The 20,733-nt window shown below is 36.7% G+C and overlaps 1 protein-coding gene across 3 annotated transcripts in view; it reads left to right on the forward strand.

The window, feature by feature from the left end:
* ILA (putative protein kinase regulator ILITHYIA) overlaps nucleotides 1-20,733 on the forward strand; it is a 99,295-nt gene that overhangs the window by 5,076 nt on the left and 73,486 nt on the right. For 2 of the 3 annotated variants that reach the window (XM_020673523.2, XM_088872950.1), the window contains exons 2-12: nucleotides 595-974; nucleotides 1,061-1,192; nucleotides 1,628-2,009; nucleotides 2,385-2,531; nucleotides 2,653-2,837; nucleotides 2,933-3,059; nucleotides 3,216-3,289; nucleotides 4,218-4,294; nucleotides 4,785-4,821; nucleotides 4,905-5,071; nucleotides 5,814-5,994. In XM_020673523.2, coding sequence (XP_020529182.1) covers nucleotides 595-974; nucleotides 1,061-1,192; nucleotides 1,628-2,009; nucleotides 2,385-2,531; nucleotides 2,653-2,837; nucleotides 2,933-3,059; nucleotides 3,216-3,289; nucleotides 4,218-4,294; nucleotides 4,785-4,821; nucleotides 4,905-5,071; nucleotides 5,814-5,994 — 1,889 coding nt within the window. Of the gene's footprint in view, nucleotides 1-594; nucleotides 975-1,060; nucleotides 1,193-1,627; nucleotides 2,010-2,384; nucleotides 2,532-2,652; nucleotides 2,838-2,932; nucleotides 3,060-3,215; nucleotides 3,290-4,217; nucleotides 4,295-4,784; nucleotides 4,822-4,904; nucleotides 5,072-5,813; nucleotides 5,995-20,733 lie in introns of those variants that run through there. The other variant, XM_088872949.1, reaches the window with a different exon arrangement.

Here is a 20,733-nt window from a genome sequence, read left to right on the forward strand (position 1 = left end):
TAATAGAATAGCTTGTTCTATGAAACGAATAGAGGATCGCTCCTTGAGGTGAAGGAATCAGTCTTTCACATATGGTCTCACACCATCAAAAGAAAAAGCTCAGTCTTTTTCTCATTTTAACTTTGGAACAAATTGGCCACAAGTTTACATGAGTATTTATATAGCATTCATAGTTCTATTTGCCCCATCCTTGGCCTCTGACAAGGCAAGGGGAAGGCCCAAAAGGACATAGATAGAAGTAGTGAGAAGAGAAATGGTGGTTTATGGTCTAACTGAGGGTATTGCCCTTGATAGAGTAGAATAGCGGAACATGATTTGTGTAGTCGATCCCAAATAGTTGGGATAAGGCTTGGATGATGATGAATTAAGATATAAACTACACTTAGAGCAGATATTAAGTGAATGAATGGATTTCTTACATTTTTCAATAATTATTCAGTAGACATTTACTTTACCAACAAATTGTTTTTCCTTACAGTGGGAACAAATTTAAGTTGTAGCTAGGCGTAATTTGTTAGCATTTCTTCCAATGCTGTTCTGTTATAGTTATTTTCTTTTCTTATGTATTTTGCTTTGTGCCTTAACTTTTTGTAGGCCTAGCGTCTGGAGATATTACATCATTATTTGTTGATATTATATTCCATACATTATTTATCTATGACGATCGGGCATCCCAAAAAGCAGTAGATGATGTGATAATCAAAGCATTAGGGGAAGTCCCCTTCATGAAGCACTTTGCTGCTGCATTGGTTCAGACAGCAGAAAAGCAGTTGAAGGCTCGAAGTTCTTTTGGGTGTTACAGACTTCTTAAGTGGTCATGCCTTCTTCTGAGATGGAGTCAATTTACTACCATTTCAAAAAATGCCATTTCAAGGATAGTTGCATTGCAAGCATCTTTGCTTCATGTCCTTCTTCAGGGGTCTTTCCGTGTGAGGAGGGCTAGCAAGCACATATGCTACCATCTATTTTCTGAGGTCTGTTTAGTGTAGTTATACTTTGCTTGTTTCTTTTACTATATTTTGTGGATGCCACAAAATTATTAATCTCCTTCAAATGGCAGTTAGCGGATGAGTATGAAATCTACGTACAAGAGTTAAACGATTTAAGGTTATCACACGGTGACTGTGCTGAATTGATCTGGTTATTGCTTGACTATTCCAGAACGGTTCCACCTCTCTTTGAAAAACACAGGGTGAGAAACATTCTAACCGTGACAAACAGGTTTATGACATGTCTGAGGCATGATTTGTTTTACTTAAACTTTAAAGCTGGAAGTTTATCGATAATATTTAGTCTTGGAATAATATCAGGATACTACCTGGAGTACCCACATGGATCATCCAGGTGGTTCAGTAGCATGAAATATCAAGAATCTAGCCCGATCAAATTTGAAATATGACTATTTCACCCTGGTTTGCTGTTTAAAATGCTAGACACACGTGGTCGAAGGTAAACTTAAGGGCAGTAAAATAGTCATTACAAAGTTGACTGTTCTAGGTACCATCTGGATGGATCACATTTCTGGACCAACTGATGTCAATGCAAGTTTTCTAAGCATTCCCTTGATATTTTCCATTTAGTTTCTGTTTGAGTCCAACTTGATGCTCTTGCCATGTGCCTCTTGCAGCCAGTTTTCCTTGATTTCTATGTGAAAGTGATTCTAAGTGCGAGAGAGAAACCACCAAAGGCTCTCAGTGAGGCATTTTGTCCCCTTTTCACTCTTATGAGGCACGAAGAGTTTAGAACCGTAATTCTTCCCACCTCAGTGAAAATGCTGAAGCGAAATCCGGAGCTTGTCCTGGAGTCAGTTGGGATCTTGTTGAGATCGGTTAATCTTGATTTGAGTAAATATGCTGTTGAGCTCCTTTCGGGGGTTCAACAGCAGTTACGGCATTCTGATGAAGGCAGGAGATGCGAGGCACTGGCCATTATAGGCTCTCTGAGCCAAAAGTCTAGTGATCCAGATGTGTTTCTCTCAATGTTCAATGTTATCAAAGCTGTCATTGGTGGTTGGCCTCTGTGATCCTTTTCATATCTGACCTCTAGTATTTAGCTTGCGTGAAAATGAATTTGCTACTAACTGTTTATTTGTGTCTGCACTCAGTGCAACTATATGCATACTTCACCCTTTACTTATAAAGAATGGTTAATTATCAAAAAAGAAAATTTAATAGGAAAGCATACAATAATGAATGGGCTAAGAAAACCATAGTCCATTCAACCATCACCATCTATTGAAGTGATGGATGGTCATGGATGGGACCTAACAGAATATGGTTTTTCCTTAGTCGCTCGAACTTGGGTATACTTTAACATGATTTCTGATAGCCTGTTTTGGAATTCATGGTCTTGGCTTGAGGATGGATAAAGCTTCAAATTTGCAGGTTCGGAGGGTAAATTGTCATTTCCATATCAAAGGCTTGGCATGTTCAATGCATTACAGCAATTATCTGGTGCTGAGCTGGGGAAAGCAGTGCATGGCTTGTCATCATCCATATGTGGCTATCTTTTGTTATGTTACCGTGATGATGGTGGGTTTCTTCATATGGTGTCCATTTTGTGCTTCGTCAATTCTCTCATTCCTTTCCAGTCGGTTCTGATTAATTCTTGTGGCATTCCTGTGTGTGCCACTTTGCCCCTCTGTGTATACAGGAAGCGAAGAGGTCAAGCTTTCAATTTTGTCAGCATTAGCATCTTGGGTGGAAAAATCTGCTGAATCTGTTCGGCCAGATACAATTACCTTTTTTACTGCAGGTCTCAAAGAAAAAGAAACTTTAAGAAGGGGCCACCTTCGATGTCTTAGAGTTATATGTAAAAATTCTGATGTGCTCACAGGGGTAAGCTGATATGTTGAGTTGCCATTAAGCTTGTTGCTTGGAATCTGTCAGTTTGCTTTTTCACTTTACTGTATGCTATCATTTTCTATACTCAGTTGCTCCCCCTGCTGGATCCTCTTATCCAAATGGTGAAAAATGGTTTTACCAAAGTAACACAGCGTCTGGAAGCCATATATGCTCTCGTCTTGGTTGCAAAAATCGTGACTGCTGATACCAGGGCTGGTATTTACATTCCTCTATTTTTTGAATGGTTGAATTATTTTATTTTTAGCTCAAATTTCACCAATTGAAACAGCCATATCAAGCTGGTAAAATTTCTTGTATCACTGGTTCAGTGTTCATATTCAACACTAATTAGGCGTTATCTTGTCTTTGCAGAAGAGACTGTTATGAAAGAGAAGATGTGGCACTTGATATCTCAAAGTGATTCCTCAGCGATTTCTACTTCACTGGTAATTGTTAAATCAATTTTTTTTGGATAAAATATCATTAAAATTGTTAAACCACACCTAAAAATCACTGGGGTGGTCAAATGACCCAGTTTAAATAAACCAGTGTATCGATGGTAGTAAACTTTTAATGCATCACATAACTGAAGTACCTCATCTATTTTTTAAAAAATACACAAAGTGGCACAATTTTGGATTTGAATGTTGAACAATTGGGGATATTTTTGTAATTTTTTCAACTTAACTGGCCGAAGTCAAATAACATTAATATCTCTGCTTGTTATGGGTCCCAATATTCGTACGTGAGTCTAATGATGAAACTACCCTCACTTGTTTTAGATTCCAAACCCCGAACATTTATTTTCTATTGAGTCTCTTGTTCTAGCTTTGGAATCCAGAACAAGCGGGGGCACTTTTGGTAATATGACTCCACTTGTGTTATGAGCCAAATTATCAAAAATACCTCGGCTTTTATAGGGTTCTAAACCCCAAATAGGGGCATTTTTTGACAATTTATAATGAAATACTTGAGGGGGTACTTGAGTGAATTGATCCTAATAAAGTAATCACTTGGATAAATTGTTTGATTTATTAACCTTAGTGATTTTTTGAGGTGATTTGATCATTTTAATAATACTTTTCCAATTTTGTATGAGGTTTTGGGATAACTAAGATACTTTGAATTTTCTTCCCAATTTTGGCATGAGATGAAATTGCCGAAATATTTGCTCTCACGGCTTTAACCTTTTCCTTAAGTGCTTACCAAGCTACTACTCCATGTATTTTACAGGATTTTGGCTAGTTCTGCTGTTCTTCTATACATAATATGTTATAAGCCTATTTCATCATCGAAAGTTCACTTTTGATTCTTGTCAAGTCTTTTATGCTATATTTATCATTCATACTTCTTATCTTCTTGTTTTATTGACAGGCTTCTAAATTATCCTTGGAGGATTGTCTGGCATGTGTTGATCTTGTTGAGGTTCTACTGGTGGACCATCTGTCCAGGTCTTTACTTGTTTTTGATGCTGCTTTTGTTCTTATGGTTTGTTAAAGCTTAAAAAAAAAATTGCTTTGATACACTGACAAACATTTGGGCAGGAAATTAATCACGGGAAAATAATGCAGTCTATCATAAAAAAAAAAGGAAAAACTTGGGGAAGGTATATGATATTTTGGTGGACTAAGGGAAACCATGTGATTGGGTCATTACTGTTTATTTTAGTTATGTACTGTGATTTTGTGATGAAGAGGCTTGGACCTGCCATTGTGGGTCATGTCTTTCTAGTGGGTACCATCCTCTCCATCATTTCCTTTTACTTCAGTGGACAGCGATTATCAAATGAACAAAAGGAAAATCACAATAGCTTTTTCAAAAGACCATTGAGTTATGGTTTTCTTTTCCATGAGAACCATTGGATTATGTTATCTTCCCTTCGGCATATCATAGAGTGATGATTCTAACTCACATGGGAGTGACTTTTCTATTCCTCTGCAGAGTGAAAGAAGCCTTGCCAGTTAAATCGCTTTTACAGGTGCATAACATTCAAGCAGTTACTAGGATCCATTTTTATAAAAACTCGTTACTTACTGGTTTTTGTCATTATCATATATGCAGTTAATACTCTACCTGTTATGTCATCCAAGTTGGAATGTCCGCAAGGTGGCTTCAGATGCTGTTAAAAGAATACTTTCTGGCACTCCACAGCTGTCAGACAATCTGTTACTAGAGTTTAGGGATTGGCTTTCTGTGCTAGGAGTGAGAATGTACCTCTCTTATGCAAGGTATGCTTGAACCTTGAAAAGGACATCATCTTTCTAGACTGGGTTAAGGTTGGTGTCCAGTTTAGTTTTTCATCAATCATTCTAAATGAAAGTAATGATACAAAAAGAGAAAAAAAAAATCGTTTGGTGGAGGCAAATGCCAATTTGCAAATGATAAAGAAAAGGCAAACGTCAAACTCCTTATAGAAATCATGGAAGAGTTTTGGAATTTTCTCGATGTCCTCTGCCTCTGCCATTTTGAAACTCACTTGTCTGCAGCTGTGAAGATGGTGGAGTATCAGCTGGCAAAACTTTATATATCTGACGGCCTTAGTACCTCTGCAAGCGACGATTAAAGTTCTGACTCTTAAAAAACGACATTATGATTTTTTTTATTTTTTTATTTTCTATGTTTACTCATTTGTACATTATGATCCAATATTTCATTCCTTTTCTTTTTGAAGTTTGCATCATCCTCTAGTCCCCATTGGTTTATGAAAAAATACTAATTTTTTACAATATTTCCCCACATGTTTCGTTATGTTCTCCTTCACTTTCTCAAATAAGGTTTTCATAGATTTTTATGCATTGATATTAGTGAATCTTTCTGTTTGTTAGATTAGTGGGCTTTTTGCCAGCAAGAGTCATCCATTGACATGCATGAACTCAATGATATATCAGAATTGGCATCTATAAGACTATTATCTATTTCTTTGATGCCCCTATATGGCAGGTACGACCTTTTTACGTTATGTCTCTGTAGTGATGCAGAAACCATGGACACTCAAGTACCAAGCATTCCATCTCCAGAAGTTCTAGTGAAGGCTTTGCTAGTGATTTCATCAACATCTCTGGCTAGGGATACAAGCATTTCCACAAGGCTCATATTTTGTTCACATCATCCTTGCATCACTAGAGGTGCCCGTAGAAATGTGGTTTGGAAGGCAAGTTCACCTTATTAATTTGGTCAGTGTTGATTGTTTCAGAGTCAGCCCTGATGTATGTTATCTGGATGATTCTCTTTTATGCTGAAAGCGAAAGAGAACCTTTTCTTTCGCGTTGGTCTGCTTTTTATTACTATCTACCTTGTCCTTCGGATTGTTGAAAAAAGAGAAATCTATTATTTTGTGGAGTTGGACTTTCTAATGGTTATTGACAGCAGAAGTAATTCTAATTTTAAGCCAGTGAAAGTCGAACTAGTGGGACTGCTGACACGCTATGTTTATTTATGTAAAATTACTACTAAAAAAGGGAAGGAAAAAGTCTAACTACGTTCACAAGACTTAAAACTTGATTTTTATCGTAAATGTGTAGATATTTGTTCAATTAGAAATGGATGAAGGTTCTAGAAGTCCTAGGCTTTATGAAAACTAAATAAAGCCTCACCATAAATCCTCGTCCAGAAAGCACTTTTGGCAATGGAAATCTCTATGAGGCATATAAAATCAATTTCCAACGGCGACAATAAAATTTGAACTCAAAACATGGTGCAGATCTGGTGGATATATGAACACTTATGTTCAGGGTGCAATAGACGGTTTAGATAATTTGCTACAATATACACTCTTTTAGAGCATAAAATCCTAATTTTTTTCACAACCATAATGTTCAAGCCAAGATGATCGATGTAAAGGTTTTCCAATGCTTGAATTGTAATTTTCTATGAGTTATGAGGTGAGGCTTTACTTATTTTTATAGGGCTGTAGCCCTATCATACCATTTTCCATGATTTGAATGACAAAGCATTAAATTATGTAAAAATGAGAAAATGGTTATGAAATATGCTTACTGCAACTTGTTTTGCTTTTAGAAAAACATTTTTAGTGTAGATATGAGTGTATGCATGTACATGTGTATTGAGTGTACTTCTATGTCTAGGTATACATGCACAAAAAGAGACACTGTATTTTTACACCCCTTTGAGTGATAAATTTGTGCATCATGTTCCACATTTATTTTGACAGAAATCCTCGTACCAATGTGTCCCAAGGCATGAATAGGTGTATTTTCTACTTTTTATCATGTGCAATGATGAGAATACCATTTAAAATAAGGGATGGCTTTTGTTAGTAAATTAGTAAATAAATACACATGCCATGCATCTGAAGACTTGCCATGCTTTGGGGACATATAAATGTCAATCTTTGATTTGTATTACCATTTTGTCCCTGCACTTGATGAATGATAGAAAATGCTTTCTTAGATGTTGTGCAATGCATTATTTGTAGGTCATATCTTTTTTAAAAAAATGTGGAAACACAGCTTTTGAAGTTCATTAAGTGGATGATATAGTAATATAAAGATTCACCTAAAAAATCCATCAGAAAAAGGTTGTTTTAATGTTGAAAAACCCTCTAATTGATCATCTCGACATCAAGATGTATGAATATGATTTTTTTTTTTTTTGAGATTTAGAAATAGGGCATCTTGCAACACATTATCTAGACCGCCATTTTTAAGATTTAGAAAATTTTGATTTTAACCTTTTTTGGAGTTTAAAATATTATAATTAGATATGAAAATAGATTTTTCAGATAATCCTAAGAATTTCTGCTCCAAAATTATATGTTATGTTAAAATTTGGAAGTGCGCCTTAATTGGATTGTTTAAGGTTGCAACCTTATAGAAACGACACCATATATATATATATATATATATATGGGGAAATGATATTAGGTCACCGTGCCATTATAATATAATGAAATGACACTTTTAGAAAACCATGTTTGTGCTATTTGTATGACCCAAAATTTTGCACACACATTCTCTTCATCTCAATAATCAAATCTCAAAAAAGCATAAAAATAATTCGCACCCTATATATGGTCAAAATGGGTCCTCTCCAACAATGAATCTAGACTGTTCATTTGGTGAATTTCGAGAACTAGGCCTTTATGAATTCAAAATCTTTTTTATTTTTATTTTTTAACATTGTTAATCTATTGATAATAAGTTATCTAAAAAATTTGGAAAGAAATAAGAGCTTTCTAAGGCCTAGATCTAAGCATCTCACCAAAATGGATGACCTATGTTAATTGGGCGAAATAAACACTTTTTAGGTTGTGTTTTCAATTTTTTCTTTTTTGTTATTGTTCATTAGAATGAAAAAGTGTATATTTTAAAATTTGGGTTAAACAAATGGCCCTAATATAGTTTTGAAGATTATTTCATTATATTACTATACAACCATTGAATGAAATCACTCCCCTATATATATATATATATATATATATATATATATATATATGTATGTATATATCATTTGAGCCTTATCCCAACTATTTGGGGTTGGGTACACGAGTCCTATTCCGCCATTCTGCTCTATCCAGGGCCATACCCTTAGTTAGACCATAAGTCACCATGTCTCTTCTCGCTACTTTTTTTCATGTCCTTTTGGGCATTTCCCTTGCCTTTTTAGAGCCTTTCTATTTGAACCAAATTGAATGGTATTGTATTAGGTCTATGCTGCACATGACTAGCCCACTTAAGTCTAGTTTCCCTTATCTAATTGCTTATTGGAGCCCCTCATAAGTTCTCTTAGATGCATTCATTTCGAATTATATCATTTCTTGTCTTGCTACTCATCCATCTCAATATCCTCATGTCAAGTACACTCATCCTATGGACATGTTGTTTCTTGACCGCCCAACATTCTATCCCATAAAGCGTTGCTAGTCTTACAACCATCTCATAGAACTTTCCTTTTAGTTTTATTGGTATGTGACAATCATATGAAACTCTGGATGCACATCTCCACTTTACCTGCCCAGCTCTAATACTATACTCGACATTGTCCACAATTTCTCAATTCTTCCGAATTATCAATCCAAAAAATAAACTCTTTTAGGTATTTCTTGGCCATCAATCTCAACGATTTCTTTATTTCTGCTCCCATTATTATTAAACTTAGAATTCCATATATTATGTCTTAGTGTGGCTAATTTTAAAAACTTTAGATTTTAGTGCATCCCTCCAAAGTTCTAAATTTGTATTGACGCTGCCTCTAGTCTCATCAATCAAAATTATGTCATATGCAAAAAACATGCGCGACGGTACCTCATCCTGTGGATGCCTAGTTAACTCGTCTATGACCAAAACAAAGAGATATGGGCTCATATATATATATATATATATGTATATGTATGTATGTATGTATGTGTGTTTATATAAAGGGTTTTTTTGTGGTTAATGCCTCATGAAATGCAAAGGGTAAAAGCATTTTTGTCAATGGAAAGGGTATTGTTGATATGTTCACTAAAAGACAAAGGTAATTATTGAGTGGAACTCTAGGTATTTTATTACTATGAAAGGCCTTATGTTTTAGTGAATATTAAAAAAATGGCCTCCTCAAGATGACATATGCTTTATGTTTTAGTGAAAATATCAATAATAACCTTTTTTAGTGATAAAAATACCTATACTCATCCTATGGTAATGGAATAAGGAAAGGGGCAATGAAGGTGATTTCAATGTCTCACACCTCTTACAAAATGTAACCTAAAGGATTTTATGTGGTGTTCACCATAGAAAAACCCATATATATATACTTGTATATATGTATATTGAAGCTTCTAGAAGTTGCTCCCAAGGGAGCATACATTTTGAGACGTAAGCAAACAGAGAGAGTTAAAACTAAAATAACATGAAATTGGTGAGTGACCCGGACTCACAAAATAGTCCCAACTATAACTGCCTGGGCAATCTAATGAGTCAGCGAGTTCATTGGCCACCCTTACGGCATGTTGAAATGTCACATGTGGATTTTGTCACAGGTTGCATATCTCCTCCCAAGTGTGTACTAATCGCTATGGTGGTGTGCCTTCCCTTCCCACTTGTCGAATCATTCTAGGAATCGCATCAACGAGTGGGGGACCTGAGAAAGAATGAAAAATATGAGCAATCCCGTGAGAAATTGCTAGGGCCTTAGCCGTACTAACATCTCCAACCCCTGTTGGCCCTGCATAGGTGATCAAAGTCTCTCCCGTATGGTCTCTTTAACATTTCCCCTACACCAGTTGGGCCCTGGTTGCCTAATGAGCACCTGTGGAAATTAGGCTTGAGAACCCCATTTGGAGGCTTGCTCTATGAGACATAGATAAGGTGCTTCTCTGGGTACGTAAATCGGGTTCCCAGTCCAAGGTTGCCCATAGTTTCTCAGTCTCTAGATCCATCCGAGTTTCTTTGAAAGATTAGGGCTTACACAACCCTTTCAGTGCCTTTTTTATAGCATTCACTGACTCTTGCCTCTTGTGGGGCCACCCAATAAAGAGTAGGTTGCTCTCGGAAATATGTGTCGCACCATTAGTTGCAACAAAACAAAGGCTGATCACTGCTCCCAATTCTGATCTGAATCCCATGCTAAAATGATTGACACTGATGAAATATTATGCCTTACAGTATGTGGGTAGCTTTCACTACTTCGCTGATTTCTTTCTGGTTAATTTTTTGCCCTGTAGATTACCTGACATGTGGGCTGCCTCCTCTCCTATCTCGTGGGGAACATTGTGATTATTATTATACATAATATGATGTCAATATTCTAAAAAAAATATAATATCATGTCATACGGCTGATGAACTTTAATTGTCTTCTTATGCTATACATTTTCCACCGCTGTTTCATTGCCATATTTGGCATTAGTTGCCCTTCTTGTGTTCAAAATGCAAATGTAATTTTTCTGGCAATGTCTTATTCATTGGTCTCAAGCACTTTACCCTAGTCAACCTGTTTGCTTAGGCTTATAAAATGCTTCCTACTTGGTTAATTGAAATTTGTGCGCGTCGCTATTTCCTTGTCACATAAATTACCTTTATATCTGCTCCAACTTTTCTACGATGAAACATGTTGCTCAAAGGAGAGATATATTCATGGATAGAACTTAAAGCGGCCTTTAGCAATTTCACCCTACCAGCCGTCAAAACATTCCTTTTGAAGGGACCAGCCTCTTTTTCACCCTTTCATCACTGGATCCTAGATCCCTTTGTTGTTTTGCTAATAGATAGAGGAGGAACCATAGTTGTTGGAAATGCCTGGGAACCCAAATCGTTTTAGGAACCGGAATCGTGGCTGGCTAGAAGATTCTTGTCTTAGGAATCGTTGTCCGTACGATAGGAAACGCTAGGAACGAGATTCCTAGTTTTTGATGATCTTGTTTTGATCGAAATGGATTTAAGTTTCATCCACCTATGGAATCGAGATTTCGTCCTCTTTGAAATCGGGATTTCCATCTCCCTGGAATCGACACTCTGGGAGTCCAGATTCTTTGATATGCAGAATCAAGTTTCCAACATCTATGGAATCGAGTTTCTGGCAAATGTGGAACATAGATATGTTGTTGTTTCGAATCGTGATTCTGACATATTTGGAATCAAGTTTTTAAAGTATATAAATCAGAGATCCATGCCAGTTTGAGATCAAGATTTACAATAATATGGACTATGGAATATGTTTGACGACCCCTACCAGGAATGAAGATTTTATTTTTATGGAGAAAGAAGCCACAAGCACATCTTGAACCTTATCAACTTTAGAACCTATATTGGATGTCTCTTATTAGAAGGTTTCTCGAATTTTAAAGTGATTGTGTTGACTATTGAACTTATGGTCATTATATACAAAAGACAAGTATTCCTAAATTGTGATTTTGACTTCATTATTATAAAGACAAAATAGGATTATGTCTATGCCATGCTTTTACTTTTAATTGTATGTGTTGTATTTATCAATTATATTTTAAATTTAAAGCAAAGGCCATCCAGTGGCACAAGTAAAATAATGAAACCCTGCAACCACTAGAAGCATTCGATGGAAAATTTCTACTCCAATTGACATGGAAACAAGATTTAATCCTCGCCAGAAACCAAATTCGATATATTTGGGAACGTCTATCCGCAATTAATGGGTTCAAGTTTTCAAAGATGTGTTGGATAGAGATTCTGAAATTAAGGAATCGAGTTTCCTTGGTTCCGATAAATGGTTTCTAAAGATGTGTTGAATCGAGATTTCGAAATTATGAAATCGAGTTTTCTTGGTTCCAAAAACAGGTTTCTAAAGATGTGTCGAATCGAGATTCTGAAATTAAGGAATCCAGTTTTCTTGGTTCTGAAAAACGGTTTTCGTGGAGATTCCTTAACGGAAACGCGGAATCGGGTTTTGGAATCGGAAACGCAAGGTCGGTGGAGAGATTCCAGTAACGATGGGAAGAACCAAATATATACACAAGAATTCATTTTGCACCCTAACACAACCACTAACTGTTCCAAATCTCTTCTGAAATAAGCACACTCCAAGCAGAGCACTCTTGCCGATGTTAAACTCTCTGATTTGTTGTGATCTCAGAATAAGAAGTATGAGGGATAGACTTTCCACTTGCTGCATGGGTGCCCATCAAAAAATGATTGTCTCATCTGTATATTGAAGATGGGATGCTAAAGGGTCATGCAGGCTCACATCAAAGCCTTCTGAAATGCCTATAGAGCATGGATCGCAAATCAACCGACTTAGGACTTCAGCCACAATTGTGAAGTTGAGGAGGGAAAGGGGAAGTGAAATATGTGAATGAATTAGTCATGAATGGTCATCTTGTAGATGGTTTCTTTTCAGTTGCAATAAAGAATTCCATTTCTTATGTCTCGTGTTATAATGATAACAATGATGATGCGTATATATGGCACATGAGATTAGGGCACATAAATCCTAAAAGGATGAAGAGATTAAAGAGAGAGGGATTACAAAATAATCTAAATGGAGACTTAACTAGAGTGTGTGTGTGAATCATGTGTTTAAGGAAAGCTGGTTAAGAACTTTTGCGAAAGCTCATAGAGCTATTGACATATTAGTGGTTGTCCATAGTGATATTTGTGGACCTATAATGTTGCCCCTAAAGGTTGTAAGAGGTATTTGATCACTTTTATAGATGATCACTCCTGTTATGGCCATGTTTGTCTATTGAGTGAATAATCGAAAACCCTAGATCGTTTCAAAGAGTATAAGGCCGAGGTAGAAATACAAACAAACCAGAAAATTAAAGACAGATTTGATAGGTGTGGAGAATATTCCTCACGACTATTTAAAGAATTATGTATTGAGCATATGGTATTATACATCAATATATTATGCCGTACACTCCTCAGCAAAATGGGGTAGTTGAAAGACGGAATAAGGCCCTGATTGAGATGGTGAGGAGTATGATGGGACATGCTAAAGTCTCCCTAGATTTTTGGGGTGAAGCTATTTTGATAATCAATTATATCCTTAATTGGATTCCCAAAAAAACTATCCCACTAACTCCTCATGAGAATTTTATTGGTCGTCCTCTATCCCTTGATCACATCAAAGTGTGGGGACTCTTTAACCTTGTCCTAGTACCCCATTAAAATAGGACAAAATTAAATCCCAAAACTATTAAGTCCATCGTCATAGGATACCCACCACATGGTAAGGGATACCGTTTTTTATGATCCTGACATAGGGGTTGTCCTTGAGAGTAGGGACGCTCATTCCCTTGAGGAAGAATTCTTTAATGGTCGTGCCACTCTAAAACAAGACAAGTTTCATGAGATAGATAGTGGTACAAGTCAGGCCTTGGATTCCGTACCACCTCGTCTTAGGAGAAGTAACTAAATTAGGAGAAAACCTGAGTTCTTCAACTACCTAGGTGAATATTATGAGAGAATGGAAGAAGAATGCCTACATGAACCCTGGTCCTATCAAGAAGCCATAACCTGTCATGAAAAGGCACAATGGGAAGAAGCCATGATTGATGAACTTAACTCGATCGAACAAAACAAATATTTGGGAGCTAGTGAAACTACCTCCTGATAGAAAGTCCATAGGCTGCAAGTGGATTTATAAGAAGAAATTAAATTCAGAAGGGAAATTGGAGAAAAACCAAATTGGTTGCTAAGGGGTTTACTCAGAAAGAAGGAATAGATTATGATGATACCTTCTCCTTGTAAACACATTTCTCTCTATTTGAATCCTAATGGTCATAGTATCCCATTTCGACTTTGAACTCCACCAGATGGATATTAAGACTGCATTTCTAAATGGAGAGTTAGAAGAAAAAATTTATATGAGACAACCAGGTAGTGGTCTCTTTATGGCCTTATACAAGCATCCAGGTAGTGGTATATTAAGTTTTAAGAGGCCATGTCATTTGCTGGTTTTGTACCTAACCAGGAGGACTACTCTATATATGTCATGGTCAGTGGGAGTGATGTGGTTTTATCGCTCTATATGTGGACGACATGTTAATTGCTAGTAGTTCGATGAGTCTCATATTGGAGACAAAAGCTTTCTTGTCACCACGTTTTGATATGAAGGATCTTGTAGAAGCATCATATGTTTTGGAATCAAAGTTATCCGAAATAGAAAAGAGAGAGCTAGTGCACTTATCTTAAGAGACATATTGTAACAAAATTCTTAAAAGATTTGAAATGGAAAATTGTCGGCTCATATTGACCCCAATTGATAAGAATACCAAGCTTAGCCAAGCCATATGTCCCACTACTCTAGAAATAAAGGAAGCCATGCACATAATTCCATACAGAAGATCAGTTGGGTCACTAATGTATGCTATGTTAGGGACAAGATCGGATTTATCCTTTGCCATGAATTTGATTAGCAGGTTCCAGAGTAATCCAGGCATGGAGCATTGGAAGGCCATCAAAAGAATTTTGCAATATTTGAAGGGAACCGTTAATTACGCACTCACTTATGGAGGAGGCTTGGATATATTGATGCAAGGATATTTAGATTGAGATTATCAGGGCGTTTCAGATGAGATGAAGTCTACATCCGGATATATCTTCACGCTTGCAGGTGGAGCTGTTTCTTGGTGCTCAAAGAAACAGGGCGTTGTTGCATTCTCGACTATGGAGTCAGAGTATGTAGTTTGTTGTCTTGCGGCTAAAAAAGCAGTCTGGTTGAAGAAGTTCCTAAATGAACTCAGATTTGTTCCAATGAAGTGCTTGTGTGTCAAAATCTACTACGAAAACCAGGCAGCTATTTATGTCAAAAGAACCGAGGTTTTACAAGAAATCAGAACATATAAAACTGTGCTACTACCTAATTCTCAACGAGATATGAATAGGGGAGATTCAGATTTGCTTATTCCCAACAGAGACAACGTTAAGAGATTCTTTGACAAAAGGATTGGTGGCAAATGTTTCTACCAAGCATGTATATGGGATGGGCTTGAGAGAAATTTGCAGGGAGTAATTATATGGCCATTAAAGCCTAAGTGGGAGATGTCGGAGTTTGTTGCCTTTAAAGGCCTAGAGAGCTTGTAAATATGATATTTTATAGTGAAATATGCATTTCAATGGGAGTGTGTGTGTTGACTAACTAAGGGTTAAGCGGTTTATGGCCCTAGTCATGCCCAAGACCCTTACCCATGGGCATGTGGCACTACCGAAAAGGTTTTACAATGGGTCATTCCTTGTTGAAGTCAAAGAGATGCTCAGGGATGATGTTTGTAGGTCAGAAGAACTGTGGTATCTTGTATGCAGTTGTAGGCCTGTGAGAGCATGGGCTAAAGGTTTAAAAAACTTTCGCACGACATATAAACATGACAACTACATTACTAGGAAGTAGCCCTTTAGAGGGGCATGTGTACTTGTGCATAGAGAGCCATTTTGCATTGTGGTGACAAGTGTTAGATATGCTCTTATAGGGAGGAGCTAAAACCCACAATCCAAGATTATGGTCTCACTGCGTATTGTCCAACTTTGATACGCCAATTATGAGCCCCTGCTTTGAGATTGTGGCTCATGAGCATTTGTTGGGTTAGATAAAGAAACAATAGTAGATCATGGTCCTGGGGCCAAGTTGAGTGCCCTTATTGTCATTATTTTTGATCCATTGGTACCAATCCACTCTAAGTATATTTTATTTTGGCATTAAAATATTCTTCTGACTTTTAAATATTTTTCAGAATTTTAAAATATTATTTATGCTGTAATATTCATTAAAAGGGCATTTTTGAAATTTTCAGAACTTAAGGTGACGCATGTGGGACCAAGGATCCAGCCCACGTGTATTTGCAAATTTTATGGGGAGTCCATGTGAATCCCCTTAGGGGGACACGCTCCAGTTTTTTAAAACTGTGGCACACCACATTTTTAGCAAATAGGGGGCACGTCCCATTCTTTTAATTTCGTGATGAATTTTAAAAATTAGTTAAAGACAAGAAATCTTTTAATTTTTAAATAAGATTTGATTTTCTATTCTAGTGGGGGTTTTAAAATATAGATTATTCTTGATTTCCTTAAGACAATGGGAGATCTAGATAATAATAAGATTTGTTATATTTTAAATTTCAATATGAGTTGTATATGAGTCAAATTTTAAGGGGATAAAGTTCCTATTTTTTACTCAAAAGCATGATGGCTGATTTGTGGGATTGATGGTTTTGATTAAACCTTTGTCATCCCACAGGTTTATTAATTATCTTAAAAGTTCAAGTTGGAAATTAGATAAGGCATACCTAAATTAGAATTCTAGTCAAGTAGGACATAGATCTTATTTCTATTTAAACAAGATTTGAGCCCCAGTTCTCACTGCAACAAGATTTCTCTCTCTTGCCCTAAGATGTCTCTCTCTCACACCAGAATTCTCTCCCTCTGTTTTGCATGCACTTAAAAAAAAACAGGGAGATACCCCCCTCTCTTACGCCAACCTCTCTCTCTCCCATATTTTCACTCACACAAACCTCTCTCTCTCTCTCTCCATAACTTGGCACACCATCTTTTCTCCTTTTCCATTATGTGTGTAATAACTCAAGAAAATGAAGGAAGAAAGATGAGGCATGATATCCTAAGTGGGGTTTGTTGTATTTTGAAGAAAGAAGGGAGAAGCCCAGCCTAGAGAAAGATCAACTCACAAATTCAGGCTTTTTTTTTGCTATGGGATATCTACAAACCCTAGTAGAATTTTTGAGCTATCTTAAATCCTATAAAAAAGGTATCGCCGGAAAAAACTTCCCTATCTCCAAATATCTAGCAACACTTAAAGAACTAAAAGTGTGTCATCAGTCAGGGAATCGGGTGTGGGGTGTTCCAAGACCTGTGAGGGTAACTCTATGCATTTACCAGTAAGTCTTCCCAGTTGATTTTAAGATGTGTCTAGGGTATTAATTTTGATTTATGAAAGTAGTTAATGGCTAATGTAAGTGGAATTCAGGTATATTGAATGAAAGAAAAAGGAAATTTTAAAATTCAATACCTTGAGTTCCACATAGCCACTTCTTTCATAAAAATGGTGGAGTAGCTTGCCTTAGCCAATTTAGTGACCAAAACCAAACTCTTCCTCATTTGTGGTTATCAAGTTGAAGGACAAGGTCTCCGATATCCAGAATTTCAGACGTTTGATTCCCACCCATATAGATGTATTGATCCCCAGGGACAACAAGGTTAAAATTTTTATACCCATCCTTGGTGTTGACACATGGGCAGTGGACCTAGAGTCAAAACACCATGACACTACTTTAGGGTCAGCCAACATGGTCTCAAGGGCCACACATGCATTCTCGCTATCACCCTTGGAATTCGTATTCTTGGGTGTCTTGCAATACTTCGCAATGTGTCCAAATTTCTTGCAGTTATAGCACTAGGTATTCTTAAAATCGTTCTTCTTATATCCATTATTACCTTTTTGATTCTTATTTGTTTTATTTTGATTCTTGCCTTTGCCCTTCTTCTCCTTGAATGAACCATAGTCGGGTTTAGGTTTACCAGATTTACAGAGTCATTCAAGGCTAAAGTATTGCGAGGCAATCTCCTTTCTTCTTCGGCTTTAAGTTTGGTGATGATCTCATCCAACTGCGACATGCTCTCTCTTGCGGTAAGGCTTGAAATGAAGCTTTACCATGAGATCAGCATAGAGTTCAACAACTGGCAGATTTCCATGTTTTCATCCAGCTTAACTCGTACAACCTCGAGTTCACGAACTAAAGCTCGGTTGTGCTGTATATGCTTGGTTAGCTTGCCTCCTTTCGTCATCTTCAAATATGAATATTGTTTCATATCCATTATTTTCCTAGTGAGAGAAGGTGAGGCATCATCGGTCTCTAGTCGTTCATGAATCTCCTTTGTAGTCTTTAGGTGCTCATACTCGAGAGCATGGGTGTGATCCATATCCATAAGCAGCACATGCTTCGTTAGAATGTTTTGGAGCTCCCATTGAGAATAAGAATCTCTTATCGACTGCTTTTCATAAACATTTCCTCTTAGGATAGGTGGGGAGTCTTCAGAAAGCATTGGCTAAGTCCTTTGAAGAGGACATAACTTATTTTTCTCTTCCAGCTAGCGTAGCTCTTCCAATCAAGTCTTTTAGACTTGATAAACTCAGTTAAGAAACTTTTAGATGTCATGTTTTTAAACTTCTGATGAAAATAAAAACTCCTAAACTATGACAATAAAAATATAGAGGCTTTGGTACCAATGGAAGAAGTGCATATGTGGAACTCAAGGTATTGAGTTTTTAAAATATCATTTTACTTTTATTCAATATTCCTGAATTCCGCTTACATGGGCTGCTAAATACTATCCTGCCGTAAATAAAAAATAATATCTTGGGTACAACTTATGATCTTTACTTTCGTTGTCAAAACAAATATAAAGTTATAAACTATCCAGGAGCTTTAAACTAACTTCTACTAGAATTTTTAGTAGAATATATATTCTTGAAAATTTACATAAAATTAAAAATTATTACTGAAACTTAATTGAATCAACTGGGACGTTTTACTGGTAAATGCTTGGAGTTGCCTCACAGGTCTTGGAACACTCCACACCCAATTCCCTAATTGATGATGCGCTTTTAGTCCTTTAGGTGTTGTTAGAAATTCTAATATAGAGAAGCTTTTTCAGGCAATACCTTTTTCTAGGGTTTTCGAGAGCTAAAAAATTCTACTAGTTGTAGAAACCTCATAGGAACAATAAGGGCTTAATTTGTGAGTTGATCTTTCTCTAGGCTGGGCTTCTCCTTTCTTTCTTCAAAATACAACAAACCTTGCTTAGGGTTTCATGTCTTATCTTTCCTCCTTTATTTTCTTGAGTTACTACACACATACTGGAGAAGGAGAAAAGATGGCGTGCCAAGCTATGGGGGGGAGAGAGGTTTGTGTGAGAGAAAATACGGGAGAGATAAAGGTTGGCATGAGAGAGTGGCGCCTTCCCTTCTTTTTTGAGTCAGTGAAAAATAGAGAGGGAGAAAATTGTGTTGTGTGTGTGAGAGAGAGAGATCTTAGGGCATGAGAGAGAAGTTTTGTTGTAATGAGAGAAGGGGCTCAAATCTTGTTTAAATAGAAACAAGAGCTATGTCCTACTTTGAATAGTATTCTAATTTTGATAAGGGCAAATATCTCCATACCTTTTATTTTTAGGTTTCATTTCACAGTAGACCCAAAGTTTTAAAAGATATCTTGGGGCATAAAAATTATAGATTTTATTTCTTTAAACCTCCTAAGCTAATTTAAACATGTTTTTTTAGGCCAAACAAATTTAAAAAGACAATCCTTTTCTAAAAAGCCATCCTCCCAAACTTCTCTCTCTCTCTCTCTCGCCCCGCATCCCTTCTCTCTCTCGTCGTTAACAGTCATGGAAATGAGAGCCCACGATATTGCATGAAATGGCAATCCCCATGACTCTTCACTCTTCTCGAGACCCTTCTTCTTCTTGCAAATTTCCGTTTTTTCTCAACCCGTTTCCGCTTCTCTATCTGAGCTCTTTTGGCTCTTCTTTGCCTCCTTTTTTAACAGTGGCTTTAATGGTAATTCAAGCTCTACTAAATAGCAGTTTCCTTTATTGCTATAGCAGTTCCCGCATTTTACATGAGCATTCTCCTATTTAGGGTTTGATAGGATTTTAGGTTTCAGTTGATGCTGGTTGATGGCGATTCTCCGATCTGATTGTGTGAAAATTTCCTTTTTGGGGTATCTATGGTGAATGTTAGGGTGTAGGTTTGGATAAGGGTTCAAGATCTAGATATATGTGTCTCCTCCATGTAATTCCTTTTGTATTGATCTTTATTTGTAATTGAAAGTTACTATTTCGATTTTTGCTCTTTTTGATTGGATTTAACGCATTTGGAAATTATTTGTGTAGATCAACGCTAATTTGAGTTCCTGTTCAGTTGTTTAGCTTTCTTCAGGGGTTTATGAAGGGATTTAGGTTTCAGTAACTGGTTTGACGCTTGGCTTTCATAAACTTATCTTTTTTCTTGAACTTTCAGAGATATGTATTCATTGTTCTCACAATCAGTTCTTCTAGGATTTGGGGTTAGGGCTACAAAAGCAAGTAATTCTTGAGGTTTTTGAATGCATTCCAAATCAGCTGTGGTCTCCTTCTTGTGCAGCTTTCATTGTTCTGTAATTCTGGTTAGTATCATTTTTGTTCTTATTTTCCTCAGAAATTGGGTTTGGATTGAAGGACAACGAGTTCTCTAGGATTTTGGATGGGTTCCAGTTTCTCTGTATTCTGCCTTCTTCACTCTGCAATTGCAGTAACTTGTGGAGCTCTGATGTTGTTTTACTTGTATGAGATCTCTGTATTTGGTTATGGAAGTGAGACTGCGAGCAAGCTTCTTGGATCTACTCCACATGACAACTCTTGAGTCAAACTGCCGAATCCTTTTCTGGATTGCTTCTTTTTGGAATTGGATTCGTCTTGTTTATGGTTTCA

This window comes from Amborella trichopoda, chromosome 7, assembly GCF_054954075.1.
Source record: "Amborella trichopoda isolate Santa Cruz 75 chromosome 7, AtrichopodaSantaCruz75HAP2 v2.0, whole genome shotgun sequence".
NCBI classification, from domain to species: domain Eukaryota; kingdom Viridiplantae; phylum Streptophyta; class Magnoliopsida; order Amborellales; family Amborellaceae; genus Amborella; species Amborella trichopoda.